The 17,849-nt window shown below is 44.2% G+C and overlaps 1 protein-coding gene across 3 annotated transcripts in view; it reads right to left on the bottom strand.

The window, feature by feature from the left end:
• The window catches only part of ca16b (carbonic anhydrase XVI b), a 720,903-nt gene that overhangs the window by 132,690 nt on the left and 570,364 nt on the right, over nt 1-17,849 (bottom strand). For all 3 annotated transcript variants that reach the window (XM_087994366.1, XM_087994367.1, XM_087994368.1), the window contains one exon: nt 16,269-16,318. In XM_087994366.1, the coding sequence (XP_087850492.1) occupies nt 16,269-16,318 (50 nt within the window). The remainder of the gene's footprint in view (nt 1-16,268; nt 16,319-17,849) is intronic.

Here is a 17,849-nt window from a genome sequence, read left to right as displayed (position 1 = left end):
CTGCTCAGAATGCATCGTATAGCTCTTAGCTTCATTTCTTTGCATTCACTCAATTTGTGCTTATCTGAAGGCCTCTGCATCTTGCCCAAAGGGAGAGGCAGGCAGCTTGGCGTGGTGAGAATTACTGAATAAGCAAGAGGGTGGCCATGTTGCTGCACGGCACCATGCTACATTTATGTCACACCTACAATATGTGTCAGCAGTTTACAGGACAAACACATTGCATGTACTTCAACTAAAGTTAAAGAGGACCAGTCCCTTAGTGGGGATAATGGGGAGACTAGTCATTCAAGGCATAATGCCAAACTAAGTTAAGGGACTCATCTGATTCCTGGCCACGGACAATCAGACACTTGGTCCTACCAGAGGTTGGAATCTAGGGAATAAGGCACGGTCAGTCCGACAGATTAAGTGCAACATTCAGTAATTACTGATATATCAGTTGTGGTGCTGTGAAACATCAAACGGAGGGTGGGGCCGTGCTCAGTACAGGATATCTGTGAAGTCCTGGGGGAAGGGCACATTCAGTCTGGGGATTATGGGCATTGATGGTCGGGGAGCTTATCAGAGGTGGTCCATGGAGTCCTGGGTTATATGGGAAGCTCAAGTCTGGGGATTGGGTTCATTGGACTAGATGAATGAGAGAATTATTACAGATGAAAGGGAACAATTAAAGATAGAAGAGTAAGATTTTATAGAAGGTATAGGGAGCTCCAGGAAGGAGGGTCTGCACTTCATCAACAGATCATCCTTGTCGCAACAGTGACTATTGCAAAATATGGCCTCAAGCAATCATAACTGATGGTATCATCATAAAACTGTTGCATTGGTGTAGAATGAAGATAAAACAGTGTCCACTTTTCCACAAGTACCATGTTGGAACTGAAAATCGGCCTTCTTAAGTTGAAAGTTTGATGTTTGGATTGCTCCAGCAGAGCCTTGCAATACAACCCAGAAATTGTATCCCTCAGAGTAGAATGCTGCAGTCCTCATGAATGGAGCTGAAAAAGGGGCACTGTTCTGAATCCTGAATAAGGATTCGGATGCAATCTTAGAACATAGAACAATACAGCGCAGAACAGGCCCTTCGACCCTCAATGTTGCACTGACCTGTGAACTATTCTTAGCTCGTCCCCTACACTATCCCATCGTCATCCATGTGCTTATCCAAGGATTGTTTAAATCGCCCTAATGTGGCTGAGTTAACTACATTTACAGGCATGGCATTTCATGCCCTTACCACTCTCTGATTAAAGAACCTGCCTCTTATATCGTTCTTAAATCTATCACCCCTAAATTTGTAGTTATGTCCCCTCGTACAAGCTGACGTCATCATCTGAGGAAAAAGATTTTCACTGTCTACCCTATCTAATCCTCTGATCATCTTGTATGTCTCTATCAAATCCTCTCTTAGCCTTCTTCTTTCCAATGAGAACAGACTCAAGTCTCTCAGCCTTTCCTCATATGACTTTTCCTCCAGACCAGGCAACATCCTGGTAAATCTCCTCTGCACCTTTTCCAATGCTTCCACATCCTTCCCGAAATATGGCGACCAGAACTGAACACAATATTCCAAGTGCAGCCGTACTAGCGTTTTGTATAGTTGCAGCATGATATTGCGACTCTGGAACTCAATCCCTCTGCCAATGAAACCTAACACACCGTATGCCTTCTTAACAGTACTATCAACCCGGGTTGCAACTTTCAGGGATCTATGTGTATGGACTCCAAGATCCCTCTGCCCATCCACATGACCAACAATCTTTCCATTGACCCAGTACTCTGCCTTCTTGTTATTCTTCCCAAAGTGTATCACCTCACATTTAGCTGCATTGAACTCAATTTGCCACCTCTCAGCTCAATTCAGCAGTTTATCCAAGTCCCCCTGCAACCTGTAAGATTCTTTCAAACTGTCCACTACTCCACCGACTTTAGTGTCGTCTGCAAATATACTAATCCATCCACCTATGCCAGCGTCTAAGTCATTTATAAAAATGACAAACAGCAGTGGTCCCAAAACAGATCCTTGTGGCACACCACTAGTAATCGGATTTCAGGCTGAATATTTCCCATCAACCACTGCTCGCTGCCTTCTTTCTGAAAGCCAGTTTCTAATCCAAACTGCTAAATCATCCTCAATTCCATGCCTCTGCATTTTTTCCAACAGCCTACCGTGTGGAACCTTATCAAAAGCTTTACTGAAGTCCATGTATACCACGTCAACTGCCCTACCCTCATCTACATGCTTAGTCACCTTCTCAAAAACTCACTGAGGTTTGTGAGACACGACTGCCCTTGATGAAACTATGCTGACTATCTGAAATCAAATTGTTGCTTGCTAGATGATTATAATTCCTATCTCTTATAATCCTTTCCAAAATCTTTCCTGCAACAGAAGTATGACTCACTGGTCTATAATTACCTGGATCATCTCTACTCCCCTTCTTGAACAAGGGCACAACATTTGCATTCCTCCAGTCCTCTGGTACTAAACGTGTAGACAATGACGACTCAAATATCAAAGCCAAAGGCTCTGCTATCTCCTCCCTAGCTTCCCAGAGAAACGTTGGATAAATCCCATCCAGCCCAGGGGACCTGTCTACTTTCACTTCTTCTAGAACTGATAACACCTCTTCGTAACTAACCGTGATCCTTTCTAGTCTAATATCTCGTACCTCATTCTTCTCCTCTACAATATTCTCCTTTTCCTGAGTGAAAACCGATGAGAAATATTCATTTAGCACCTCTCCGATCTCCACAGGGTCCACACTCAACTTCCCACTTCTGTCTTTGACTGGCCATATTCCTATCCTAGTCAGCCTTTTATTCCTTACATACCTACAGAAAACTTTAGCATTCTCCTTGATTCTATTTGCTAAAGATTGCTTGTGTCCTCTCTTCGCTCTTCTTAACTCTCTCTTTAAATCCTTCCTAGGAAGGATCTTCTGAGGATAAAGGTGGGGATCAGAACGTTCCCAAGAAGGTCATCCAAAAGATCAACATACAGCAATATATCATGAAGTGCGAGATGCCAGAAAGAGCCTGATTGACACCAATCTCCAGGATGAATGATCTGGATTTGGACTTCCTTTTATTGTTTAACCTCCTGTTGCTTGTAAGGTAAACAGCACATGATTAGTGCAAAGTATATATGGACCTGGTTATTTTTGCAGCCCTTGACTTTTCCTGCAACCTGTATGGTTGCAAATTTTGAATGATCCAACTTTCAAATAACTCTAACGTACAGGTCCCGCAGTCAGTGAGTCAGGGAACCAACATCACATGGCACAAATACTAGGTTATTTTTAAGGCTCCAGCCAGATACAATATCGGAGTTGTGTACAGTGAAGATGCTCATGATAGGTAACAAATTGAAAGGAATACCATGGCACCGCATCGTCCAACCCTTTCCTTCAATATTTTAGAGTTTATGTTTTCTGTGAAGAGGCTGTGAAATGCTTGAGCATCCTGTAGGATAGCATTTAACCAAAGTTGCTTTGTGCAGCTTCTCTTAGATGTCCACTGCATTAAGAGACAACAGTGGACATGTGAACTGCCTCAGAAGTGCATGTCCTTAGAAAGCTGATAGATCGTGTAAACCTTTCCTTCCAAAGCTGTTTGGAGTTCTCACATTGTTAGTACTATTTGCTTGGAAGACATGGTTGGTTGTTTTGGGTCTAGAGGGTCCAGGTCTGTTGAGAGCATCCTGACCAGTTGCAGGCTCACCCTTCTCAGCTTGGACTGCTCCAGGCTTTAGCATCATAGTATGTGTCCCAAGATTAAGTTTCTAGGGGGTCCTTGTTTTGCCCTTATTCTGGTGAATGGTACCTCCTGTCTACAAGGAAGAGGCACTTGGCATAAGATTTTACTCCCTCACATCCCTCTGTGCATTGTCATTGATGCCGATCACCAGTGATTACAGTGATGGAGTGCAAGCTGATTTGCATACCCAGCAGACATCAAATGTGCTGAGTCTGGATCCCCATGGCAGTAGGCACCCTGTCCATTGACCTAGCTTGAGTAATGCATGCCCGAGCCAGCATGTTATTGATAATATTGGTGGATTCCTCCATCCTTTAATCCAGTTACTGTCTGCCTCTGACAAATCTGCCTGCTGCTCAAGTGCCTGTCTGTGCATTTTGATGAAACAGCTGTGATTATGGGATTACCAATCAGATACGTGGTCTCTGGCAATCCATTAAGGGTCAAAGACCTGGGGTGTTTCTTCCTCAGTTGTAGCGATGTGCTCACTAATGTGCTTTTGAGTCTAATCTAGCTAGGGAATCCACTAAGCTAGTGGTGGATGCAGGTGAAAGCCTTGCCAGTGTACTTCTCTGAGGGATGAGTAGTTTCTTGCCTAAAGGTGAAGGTAGAGCTGAGGGTCTCCATTGCTAACCTCTTCAGGGTGAGGTTCACAGGGAGTCTGCTTAAGGGGAGAGAGAATTAGGTAAAATCTTGCGCAAATTAAGAATAGGTTAATATTAATGGTGACAGAACAGCAGCTCATCATAGCTCTGGGGGGGTTAGTTGCTCATGAAGGTCTCCGCATTCCCATATGAGTGGTTGTGCTTTCCTCCAAACAAATCCAAGATATTTTACTCATGTGGTGAGGAGCCTTATATGCTCCACCCCAACCCCCACAATCTTCACCCTTATGATCCAGTTGAGAATCTTTCTTCTGCAATAAGACAAAAGGAGGGATTGAATATAATGGAGATGGAAGTGAGAACTGTAGTTGTGATGCAGAGGAAATAGAAGTATTCTAAGTGACTAAAGTAGGAAGCACAGAGGTCAGGAAGGCTTGTAATTTTGGAGAATGAAGTGACTGAGCAGCCGTTGAATGGATTCTTTTTTTGGTCAGCAGGAAAAAGCACTGCCTGTCTTCCTACCACACCATCCAGCAGCACATTCAGCTCTCTGTTGGAATTCTGAGTAGCCAGCACTCCTTTCTGCACCATCTCCTGTTGGATAATGATGCAGTGTCAAGGGCGGTTCCTGGCTTGCAGCATCTGAACTATTGCGCCACTGGGATTTAAATGTAGCCCCAGTAATGTGAACATTGCAAGTCCTGGCAGTGGTGAGCAACTCCGTCTCCCTTGTTACATAACTTCATGAGATGGGCATTGAAGAGGCTGGCTGCATAATTAATGTGATGGAAGATTGAATTGGAAAAGGTGCCGGGGCCATGACAGACTAGGTTCCATGGCGAGTTGATAAAACACTATCAAAAGATAGGAAAATCCAATAGTGTTTTCTTTGTAATGTTTGACATGATGTTCTTTGACAAATCAATATAATCCTTGAACTGAACACTGTGATAGATTAGAAAAAATAATCAGGACAACAAAGAATGGAAAATAATCAAGAGAAAAATCATGTTTCTAAAACTTTTATACTGATTGGGCTAAAAAGGAGTGGGTCTCTCCAGTTGTTCAAGAATGAACTCATCCAACGTCTTCAAACAGTGAATTATTTCCCTGTCATTCTTCTGTGGCCCTTGAGGTACTTTTCAGTACTTCCCCATAACAGCATATGATACAGGAACAGAATTAAGCCTTTCAGCCTGTTAAGTCTGCTACGCTATTTGGCCTATTGAGTCTGATCGCCATTTGATCATGCCTAATATGTTTCTCAACCCCAATTCTTCTGCCTTCTCCCTGTAACTCTTGATCCCATTACTAATCAAGAACCTATTTATCTGTTTCTTAAATACACTCAGTGACTTGGCCTCCACAGCCATCTGTGGCAATGAATTCCGCAGATTCACCACTCTTTGGCTGAAGACATTCCTCTCATCTCAGATCTAAGGGGTCATCCCTTCACTCTCAGGTGGTACCCTTGGATCCTAGTCTCTACCTTACCCACCCACTCCTCATTTTTGCCTCTCTCTATCTTATCTCCCGCTATCTTCATGCATATCTTTCCCAGACTTAAACTTAAACTGCGCACCATGGAAAGCGGGGGGGGGTAAGAGAACAGAGCCTCCACCTAATCCAAAATTAACAATATTCATTTTGTATTCAAGTTTCTGGAACATCGTCGAAGCAATTTTTCTCCTGTGTTGTAAGTAATGATTCAACAATCATTTTAAATGTGAAGGATAAATGTTGAATAAACTAAATCTTTTATCCTTTAACAACTTTGGATAAATGTTCAGTTACTTTGAAAGATTTGCCTTCCTATCTTTCACAAATAACCATTCTTCAACATAGTTTGCTGCCATCTACTGGTGAACCTTGAGCGAAGCAAAACACAGAGAAGTCCTTTACAATGTATCATCAGTTTAGGGGACTAACCTCTGACCACTCATTAAAACCCTGCTTGTTTCACATGCTTCTGGTTCACTTAAAGGGGTATCATTTTTATCAATATTATTTCAGCCAAATTCATCACGGAACTTTCTACTGAAATGTAAATTATGAAATTATTAAACCATTGTTACGACACAGGGTAAGCCCCTCTGCTAATTTAAACCAGCAACACAGAAAATATTCACCCCATGTTGTAATCTGTTAAAATTCGTGAGCGCAAAGAGCACCAACAAAAACAGGACAATACAGACTGCCCGCAGACCTGCTCTCTGAAAGATAACTTTATATGTGAACGACCTGTGAAGCAGAAATCCCAAAGAAGAAGACAGGAATACAGAGAAGAACTGAAAGCTGCCTGGTTTTGAAATAAGAAGTTTTTTAAAATTTAACTCTTAATCGAGGGTTTATCAGACCAGTATTGTAGGCGGGGAGGTAAAAGATAGGTTGAAGAGAAAGGAGTCATAAATAGGTGCTGTCTAACGTTCTCATTTGGCCTTAAAGAAATAAACTGTTAATTTTTACTTCAAGAGTGACCTCTGGGATAGTTCTTTGCCTCTTGAATTTTAACAGATTACAGCATGGGGTGAATCCTTTCTGTGTTGCTCGCTTAAATTAGCAGAGGGGTAGTAACAAACACTCATAAAATGATTTTCTGGATTTCTTCAAAGGTGCACATTCTGTTTCCATGATAATTATAATCTTAATTTTTAATTCATTGGATAAAGTTCAAGATTCTTTTCATAAAAATATTGAACATAAAACGTATCTCAAATTTGTCATTCCCAAACATTTGCTGAGTAGCCAAGCATGGCAACAGACCCTTCTGCCTTCTCCCTGTAACCCTTGATCCTCTTACTAATCAAGAAACTATTGTTGTCTGTCTTAAATACACTCAATGACTGACCTCCACAGTCCACTGCGGCAATGAGTTCCATGGATTCACTACACTCTGGCTGAAGAAAGTCCTCATCATTCCAGTTCTAAAGGGTTGCCCATTCAAACTGAGGTAGTGCGCTCGGGTCTTAGGCTCTCCTACTAGTGGAAAAATCTACTTTGTGACCACTCAATTATGGCCTCTCAGTATTGTGTAAGTTTCAATCAGATCCCTCCTCATCCGTCTAAACTCCATCAAGTACTGACCTAGAATCCTCAACCACTCCGCAAGTGACAAGACCTTCATTCATGGGGTAATTTTGCTAACCTTCTCTGGACCCCTCCAAAGCCAGCTCGTCTTTCCTTAGACATGGAACCCAAAACTGCTGACAAATTCTAAACGTAGTCTGACCAGAGTCTTATACAGCCTCAACAGTACATCTCTGTTCTTGTATTCTAGCCCTCTTGAAATGAATGTCACCAAGCAGGAGGCTGGAAGAACACAGGAAACCAGGCAGCATCAGGAGGTGGAGTAAACGTTTCAGGTATAACCCTTCTTCAGGAATGGAGGTGGGGGTAGGGGGAGCTGCAGATAAAGAAGGGGGAGAGTAGCAGAATGATAAGGCAGTGATAGGTGAATACACATAGTGGTTATGACCTGGTTTGTCGATGGGAAGGATGAATCTGGTTGGTACTGGAAGGCTGGGTTTGTAGGTGGAATGGAAGGGAGGAGGTGGGGTGGAAAGGGAATTGGGATTGGATGGGAAGGTTATTTGGAATTGGAGAACTCAATGTTGCGTCCTGTGTTCTGTAGGCTGCCCATGCAGAAGATAAGGTGTTGTTCCTCCAATTTGCGGTCTGATTCACTGTGGCAATGATGGAGGCCAAGGATAGACATGTCCGAGAGGGAGTGGTAAGGGAAATTTGTCACAATGTTGGTCTTTTTACAAGGTTACAATGCCCTTGATTTTTTTTCCCAGAGAGGAGGCAATTGGCCCAGCTCCAACTAGGCTGGGTTTGAAATGTTCCCTCAGTTTACGTTAGAACATACAGAATATAGAACATTCGGCCCTTGATTTTGTGCCACCCTGTGAAACCAATCTGAAGCCCATCTAACCTACATGATTCCATTCTCGTCCACATGCCTATCCAATGACCATGTAAATGCCTGTAAAGTTGTCGAGTCTACAACTGTTGCAGGCAGTGTGTTCCACATCCCTACTGCTCTGAGTAAAGAAACTATCTCCGACATCTGTCCTATATTTGTCACCCCTCAATTTGAAGCTATGTCCCCTCATGCCAGCCATCACCATCCTCGGAAAAAAGGCTCTCACTGTCCACCCGATCTAACCTTCTGATTATCTTATATGTCTCAATTAAGTCACTTCTCAACCTTCTTCTCTCTAATAAAAACAGCCTCAAGTCCCTCAACCTTTCCACGTAAAACCTTCCCTCCATACCAGGCAACATCCTAGTAAATCTCCTCTGAATCCTTTCCAAAGCTTCCACAACCTTCCTGTAATGCGGTGACCAGAACTGCATGCAATACTTCAAGAGCAGCCGCACCAGAGTTTTGTACAGCTGCAGCATGACCTCATGGTTCCGAAACTCAATCCCTCTACTAATAAAAGCTAACACACAGTATGCCTTCTTAACAGCCCTATCAACTGGGTGGCAACTTTCAGGGATCTATGCAGATGGATGTCGAGATCTCTCTGCTCATCTACCCTACCAAGAATCTTACTATTTGCCCAGTACTCTGCATTCCTGTTACTTCTTCCAAAGTGAATCACCTTACACTTTTCTGCATTAGACTCCAATTGCTACCTCTCCACCCAGCTCTGCAGCGTATCAATGTCCCTCTGTAACCTACAATATCCCTTATCACTATCCACTACTCTACCAACATTAGTGTCATCTGCAAATTTCCTACCCCATCCTACTATGCCCTCATCCAGGTTGTTTATAAAAATGATAAACAGCAGTGGACCCAAAACAGATCCTTGCAGTACACCACTAGTAACTGAACTCCAGGATGAATATTTCCGCCACCCTCTGTCTTCTTTCAGCTAGCCAATTTCTGATCCAAACCACTAAATCACCCTCAATCCCATGCCTCTGTATTTTGTGCAGTAACCTTATCAGATGCTTTGCTGAAATCCATATGCAGCACATCAATGACTTTACCGTCATCCACCTGTTTGGTCACCACAAACTCAATAAGGTTTGTGAGGTACAACCTATCCTTCACAAAACCATGTTGACTATTCCTAATCAACTTATTCTTATTGAGATGGTTATAAATCCTATCTCTTTTAACCTTTTCCAACACTTTACCCACAACCAAAGTAAGGCTCACAGGTCTATAATTACCAGGGTTGTCTCTACTCCCTTTCTTGAACAAGGGAACAACATTTGCTACTCTCCCATCCTCTGGTACTATTCCTGCAGACAATGGTGACGTAAAGATCAAAGCCAAAGGCTCGGCAATCTCCTCCCTCGCTTCCCAGAGAATCCTGGGATAAATCCCATCTGGCCTAGGGAATTTATCTGTTTTTACACTTTTCAGAATTTCTAGAACCTCAATCCCATCTAGTCTAACAGTACTCTCTTTCTCAGTACTCTCCTCGACAACATTGTCTTTTTCCAGTGTGAATACTGACAAAAATTATTCATTTAGCGCTTCTCCATCTCCTCTGATTCCAAGCACAACTTTCTACTATGATCCTTGATTGACCCAACTCTTACTCTAGTAATTCTTTTATCCCTTATCTACTTATAGAAAGCTTTAAGGTTTTCCCTGATCCTATCTGCCAACAACTTCTTATGTCCCCTCCTCACTCAACTTAGCTCTCTCTTTAGGTCTTTCCTGGTTACCTTGTAACCCTCAATTGCCCTAACTGAACTTTCACATCTCATCCGAACACAAGCCTTCTTCTTCCTCTTGACAAGAGACTCAACTTCCTTCATAAAAGTGGCTCCTGCGCTCAACAACTTCCTCCCTGTCTGACAGATACATACAGTAGCTGTTCCTTGAATAAACCCCACATTTCTATTGTGCCCATGCCCTGTAGTTTCCTTCCCCATCCTATGCATCCTAAATTTTGTCTAATTGCATTGCAATTGCACTTTCACCCAGCTGCAGCTTTTGCCCTCCAGTGTATAGCTATCCTTTTCCATCGCTAAAATAAATATAACTGAATTGTGGTCACTATCACCAAAGTGCTCACCTACCTCCAAATCTAACACCTGGCCTGGTTCATTACACAGTACTAAATCTAAAGTGGTCTCGCCCCTTGTTGGCCTATCTACATACTGTGTCAGGAAACCCTCCTGCACATAATAGAGAAAAACTGATCCATCTCAAGTACATAGACTGTAGTATTCCCAGTTAATATTTGGCAAGTTGAAGTCCCCCATAACAACTACCCTGTCACTCTCGTTCCTATCAAGAATCAACTTTGCTCTCCTTTTCTCAACATCTCTGGAACTACTTGGAGGCCTATAGAAAACTCCTAACAGGGTGAACTCTCCTTTCCTGTTTCTAATCTCAGCCCTTACTACCTCAGTTGATGAGTCCTCAAGCATCCTTTCTGCAGCTATAATACTGTCTTTGACTAACAATGCCACACCCCTACCTCTTTTACCATCTTCTCCGTTCTACCATTTCTGTCCCTGCTCTTCGCAAGTCCCAGAAATGGCCACAACATCGAAATCCCAGGTACTGACCTATGCTGCAAGTTCACCCACCTTATTCCGGATGCTCTTGGCGTTGAAATAGACACACTTCAAACCAACTTTTTGCTTGCCAGTGCCTTCTTGCGCTGCTGAAACCTTGTTTCGGACCTCCCTACTCTCAACCTCCTCTATACTCGAACTATAATTTAGGTTCCCATCCCCCGGCTGAATTAGTTTTAACTCACCTGAAGAACATTAGCATAACTTCCCCCCAGGATATTGGTACCCCTCTGGTTCAGGTGAAGACCACTCTGTTTGTAGAGGTCCCACCGACCCCAGAAAGAGTCCCAATTATGCAGGAATCCAAAACCCTCCCTCTTGCACCATCCCTGTAGCCACGTGTTTAATTCCTCTCTCTCCTTATTTCTTGCCTCGCTTGCAAGTGGCATGGGCAACAAACCAGAGATAACAACTCTGTTTGTCCTAGTTCTTAGCTTCCACCCTAGCTCCCTGAATTTCTACCTTAAATCCCCATGTCTCTTCCTACCTATGTCATTGGTGCCTATGTGGACCACGACTTGGAACCGCTCCCCTCACCTGCAAGGATCCTGAAAACACGATCAGATACATCATGAACCCTGGCACCTGGGAGGCAACACACCAAGTGTGAGTCACTCTTGTTTCCACAGAACTTCCTGTCTGTACCCCTAACTGTGGTGTCCCCAATGACTAATGCTATGCTCCTCATCCCCCTTCCCTTCTGAGCAACAGGGACAGACTCTGTGCCAGAGTTTGGTTGCACCGATGTAGAGAAGACTACATTGAGAGCACCGGATGAAGTAAACTAGGTTGGAGGAGAGGCAGGTGAACCTCTGTTTCACCTGGAAGGATAGTGGGAAGTGATGTGCTGGCAGGTTTTGCATCTTTTACTGTTGCAGGGGTAGGTACCGGACAGGCTGGGGAGAGGTTGGGTGGTGGTGTTTAGGGCGCTTGGTGGGAAGAGTGCAGCTAAACAAGGGGATATGAAGACAATGGTCCTTGTGGAAGGAAGAGAGGAATGGGGAGGGGTAGATGTTCTGAATGGTGGGATCTAATTTGAGTTGGGGAAAGTGTTTGAAGAGACCAGTGGAGTGGAAAGTGAGGACAAGGGGTCCTTTTCTTTATTGTGCATGAAGGGGAGATGGTTTAGAGCAGTGGAGCAAAGGAGGTGGTGTGGCTGTCTGTATGACAGAGTGGGAAAAAACATGTTGGACTTTTGGGATTGGAACATTTCCTCGTCAGAGCAGATGTGACGGAGATGGAGTAATAGGGAAAACAGGATGGAGTTTTTGCAGGATACAGGGATGGGAGAGGGTGTAGTCTAGGTAGTTATGGGAATTATGGGTTAGTAGTAAATGTCAGTCCGTAAACTGTCACCAGAGATGGAAACAGAGAGTGGTCAAGAAAGAGGAGGGAGGTGTTCAAGATTGACCAAGTGAATTTGAAGGCAGGGTGGAAGTTGTTGGCACCAATGCAGTCATCAATATAATGGTAGAAGAGTTGGGGAACAGTACATGCACAGGTACTGAAGAGGGACTGTTTGACATAGCCGACAAAGAGGCATAGCTTGGACCCATGCAAGTGCCCATGGCCACCCCCTGGATTTGGAAGAAATGGGAAGAGTTGAAGGAAAAGTATTGAGTGTAAGGACTAATTTAGCAAGGTGGAGGTGGGTATTGATGGAACATGACTGGATGGGTCTGTTGGAGAGGAAGAAACTGAGAGCATGCAGGTCGTCATTGTGGGGAATGGACATATGTAAAGACTGCACCTCCATAACAAAGATGAAGTGCTGGGGGCTGGGGAACTGGAGGTTTCTGTAGAGGTGGAGGTCATGGCTAGTGTGCCGGATGTAAGTGGGATGTGCCTGAACCAAAGGGGAGAGAATGGAGTCGAAGTAGGAAGAAATGAAATCGGTGGGGCAGGAGCATGTGGAGATGATGGGTCAGCCGGGATGGTTACGCTTGTGGATCTTGGGGAGCAGGTAGAACCAGGCAGTCTGAGGCTTGGGGATGATGAGGTTGGAGCCAGTGGAGGGGAGATCACCAGAGGTGATGAGGTCATGGACCATGTCAGTGATGGTGGCCTGATGGGTCATCTTGGGGTTGTGGTCAAGGGGGAGGTAGGATGTGGTATTGGAGGGCTGATGTTTGGCCCTGCGGCATTGAGGTCCATCCTCTAGACTACCACCGCCCTGTCTTTCACATGGAACTTGTTGAGATGGGGGCAGAGGGGCACGAATGTGAGCCCTTTACTGAGGATGGACAAGTTCCATGCTCACCACAACGTGGAGGTCTTCTTCCGCCGCCTCCACTTTCATGCCATCTTCTTTGACAAAGACTCCCAACCACTCTCTGAGTACCCCTTCTCCTGCCTCCAACCTTCGTCTTCCACTTGGATACCTCCTTCTGTCCTCTTACCCTCCCTGGACTTTTTTATTGCTGACTGCCAACCTGTCATCAGTCACCTCGATTTCTGCACACCCCTCACTTACTCCAACCTCACCCCCTCCAAATGTGCAGCACTCCATTCCCTCGATATCAATCCCTGTTTGATCATCAAACCCGCTGACAAAGGCAGGGAGACGATAGTCTGGAGGACAGACCTTTATGATATAGAGGCTGAATTTCAGCTCTCTGAAACCATGTCCTACCTCCCCCTTGACCACAACCCCATGATGACCCATCAGGCCACCATCACTCACACGGTCCATGACCTCATTGCCTCCGGTGATCTCTCCTCCACCGCCTCTAACCTCATTGACCCCAGCCCTGCACTGCCCAGTTCTACCTGCTCCCCAAGATCCACAAGCCCAACTACACCGGCTGACCCGTCATCTCCTCATGGTCCTAAGACACTGAACTCCTTTCATCCTTCTCACTCCATTCTCTCTCCCTTGATCCATGCACTTCCCACCTACATCCGGAACACTAACCACGCCCACCACCTCTTCGAAAACTTCCAATTCCCTGACCCTCAGTGCCTCATCTTCACTATGCATGTGCAATCCTTATACACATCCATTCTCAAAATGACAGCTTGCATGCCCTCAGTTTCTTCCTCTCCAACAGACCCATCCAGTCCCCTTCTAGCAATACCGTCTTCCGCCTCACCAAATTAGTCCACACCTGCAATAACTTTTCATTCAACTCTTCCCATTTCCTCCAAATCCAGGCAGTGGTTATGGTCACTCACATGGATCCTAGCTACACCTGCCTCTTTCTTGGCTACGTGGAATTGTCCCTCTTCACTACCTGTGTAGGTACTGTTTCCCAACTCTTCCGCTGTTATGTCGATGACTGCATCGGTGCTGCATCCTGCACCCAGGCTAAACTGGAGCAGTTCATTGACTTTGCCGACAATTTCCACCCTTTCCTCAAATTCACTTGATCTATCTCAGATACCACCCTCCCTTTTCTTGACCTCTCCATTTCCATCTCCAGTGACAGTTTACGGACTGACATTTACTATAAAACCACAGACTCCCATAACTACCTGGATTACACCTCCTCCCCCTCCGTATCCTGCAAAAACTCCATCCTGTTTTCCCAATTATTTTGTCTCTGTCACATCTGTTTGATGAGGAGACGTTCCATTCCCAAGCATCCCAGATATCCATCTATTTTAAACAATGTGCTTTTCCCCACTCTGACATCCAGACAGCCCACCATCGCATCTCCTCCATTCCCTGCTCCACTGCTCTAGACCACCCCTCCTCCAAACATAATAAAGACATGGTCCCCCTCGTTTTCACTTTCTACCCCACTTGTCTCTTATCCAATGTATCATCTTCAAACTCCAATTGGATCCCACCACCCAGAACATCCCTCCCCATTCCTCTGCCTTCCACAAGGACTGTTCCCTTTGTCTCCCCTTGGTTAGTGCCACTCTCCCCACCAAGTGCCCAACTCCCGCAGTACCTTCCCCTGCAACTGTAAAGATGCAAAACTTGCTGGCACACCACCTCCCTCACCTCTATTCAGGGCTCCAAACAGTCATCCCAGGTGAAACAGAGGTTCACCTGCCTCTCCTCTAGACTAGTTTACTTCATCCAGTTCTCCGAATGAAGTCTTCTCTACATTGGTGAGACCAAATGCAAACTAAGGGAATGTTTCGCTGAGCATCTCGGCCGGGTCCATAAGGGCTAGCCTGACCTCCTGATCACCGCTCATATTTATTCACCCTTCCCATTCCCATCTTTGACATGTCCATCCTCAGTCTCCTGCATTGTCATGGTGAGTCAGACTGCAAACTGGAAGAACATTTTATCTTCCATCTGGCAGCCTGCATTGAGTTCTCCAATTTCAAATAACCTTCCCACCAATCCCCAATTGCCTTTCCACTCCTGCCTCCTCCCATCCATTCTACCTACCAACTTTTCCTTCCAGCTACCAAATGGATTCACCATTCCCACTGATCAACCAGGTCCTATCCACCACCAGTATCCACCTGTCACTGCTATTTTCCCTACTCAAAACCCTCCCCCCTCTTTAGCTGCAGCTCCCCCTACCCCCACCTCCATTCCTGAGGAAGGGTTATAGCAAAAATATTGACTTCTCTACCTCCTGATGCTGCCTGGCTTGCTGTGTTCTTCCTGCCTCCTGCTTGTCTACTTTGGATTCCAACATCTGCAGTTGTTTTGTCTGTTTTGAAATGAATGCCAACATTGCATTTGTCCTCCTAACTGTCAATTGAACCTGTATTTTAATCTTAAGAGAATCTTGAACCAGGTCTCACAAATCCCTTTTTGCTTCAGATTTCCAAAACCTTTCCCCTTCAGAAAACAGTACAAACTTCTATTCTTCCTACCAAAGTGCATAATCTCACAGTCTCCCACACTATACTCCATCTGCCACTTCTTTTCCCACTCTCCTACCCTGTCCAAGTCCTTCTGCAACCTCCCCATTTCTTCAACACTATCTGTCCCTCTTGTGTCATCTGCAAACTTAGCTACAATACTCTTAGTTCCTTTGCCTAGATTGTTAATGTATAACGTGAATAGTCACCACTTGTATTTTGAACATGTTCAGGTTGCAGTTTGGTCTCAATGTCTTAATTTGTAAAATAGATACCATCTCATAAAAAATAGAATTATACCATTCCTTTTTCCCTTTCCAGCAGCTTCAGAAAACTACTGAGTTTCTCCAGTGACAGCCATATTTTTCTTATTTATATTGCAGCATTGTTACCAAAAAACATTTCCACTTCAGAAGTTACTACTTTGAATCAAACAGAGGAGGTCTCTAATATGTTGTGTTCACAGCTCGACACAGCTGTAATTTCCCCTCATTTTTCCTGCATGTATCCTTGAAGATAATACATAAAAGTAATACATTTCAGACAGAAAATATTCATTCCCACACTTACCATTCTTGTTTTTATAATCCTGGTTCCTTCAAATATTCTAGTTGTGTTAGCTAGAAAAAGAACAAAGATCTTAATTTAAATCAAATTAATTTATAAATAAAAATGTTATAAATTAGGTCATAGAGTCATAGAGACGTACAGCATGGAAACAGACCCTTCAGTCCAACCCGTCCATGCCGACCAAATATTCCAACCCAATCTAGTCCCACCTACCAGCACCCGGCCCATATCTCTCCAAACCCTTCCTATTCATTTACCCATCCAAATGCTTCTTAAATGTTGCAATTGTACCAGCTTCCACCACTTCCTCTGGCAGCTCATTCTATACACGTACCACCCTCTGCATGAAAAGGTTGCTCCGTAGGTCTCTTTTATATCTTTCCCCTCTCACCCTAAACCTATGCCCTCTAGTTCTGGACTCCCCGACCCTAGGGAAAAGACTTTGCCCATTTACCCTATCCATGCCCCTCATAATTTTGTAAACCTCTATAAGGTCACCCTCAACCTCCGACACTCCAGGGAAAACCGCCCCAGCTTGTTCAGCCTCTCCCTATAGCTCAAATCCTCCAACCCCGGCAACATCCTTGTAAATTTTTTCTGAACCCTTTCAAGTTTCACAACATCTTTCCAATAGGAAGGAGACCAGAATTGCACGCAATATTCCAACCGTGGCCTAACCAACGTCCTGTACAGCCGCAACATGACCTCCCAACTCCTGTACTCAATACTCTGACCAATAAAGGAAAACATATAAATTAGGTCATAGAGTCATAGAGACGTACAGCATGGAAACAGACCCTTCAGTCCAACCCGTCCATGCCGACCAGATATTCCAACCCAATCTAGTCCCACCTACCAGCACCCGGCCCATATCTCTCCAAATCCTTCCTATTCATTTACCCATCCAAATGCCTCTTAAATGCTCAGCCTTCTTCACTATCTTATCTACCTGCGACTCCACTTTCAAGGAGCTATGAACCTGCACTCCAAGGTCTCTCTGTTCAGTAACACTCCCTAGGACCTTACCATTAAGTTTATAAGGTGTTTTGAAATGTAACAAAAAATGATTACCTATATCCTGATCATAACTTGTTGATGGTGAAAATATACTTAGGAACACATATTTTGATCTCGGTTTTAAAAGACAAGTTACACGGTTCTGTTTATAATTAATATGCCATGTATCCCTTACAATCCATTTGGTTGTGCTCAATGAAAAACATGTAACCAGAATTTAGTATGGCAGGCTCTGAAAGAACATGCGGAGTACACACAACAGACTCAGAATTCTGCAGATGGGCAATGCTGAACAATGTCTCTGATATTTTGAATCTCCCTATTCAGAGGCATTAATGCACATTTATGCACATAGGTGAGACTTGAACCGACATCGCTTGGCTCAAAGGTATGGACATTACTCATGTCACAAGACAAACACAGTCCATGTTTTTTTTTATTTAACCTATTTTTCTAATCAACCTGATCAGAGAGATGTTATTACACACATCTGGAGTAGGTGACACTGGAACCTAGGCCTCCCAGATACTATCATTACACCATAAGAAAGTCCCCCAAATAACA

The sequence above is a fragment of the Chiloscyllium plagiosum genome, unplaced genomic scaffold, assembly GCF_037043375.1.
Source record: "Chiloscyllium plagiosum isolate Xiang-an unplaced genomic scaffold, Cpla_swu_hap1 HiC_scaffold_14, whole genome shotgun sequence".
Lineage (NCBI taxonomy): Eukaryota > Metazoa > Chordata > Chondrichthyes > Orectolobiformes > Hemiscylliidae > Chiloscyllium > Chiloscyllium plagiosum.
The sequence above is the reverse complement of the archived record's forward strand: the minus strand, read 5'-3'. Positions and strand labels throughout refer to the sequence as shown.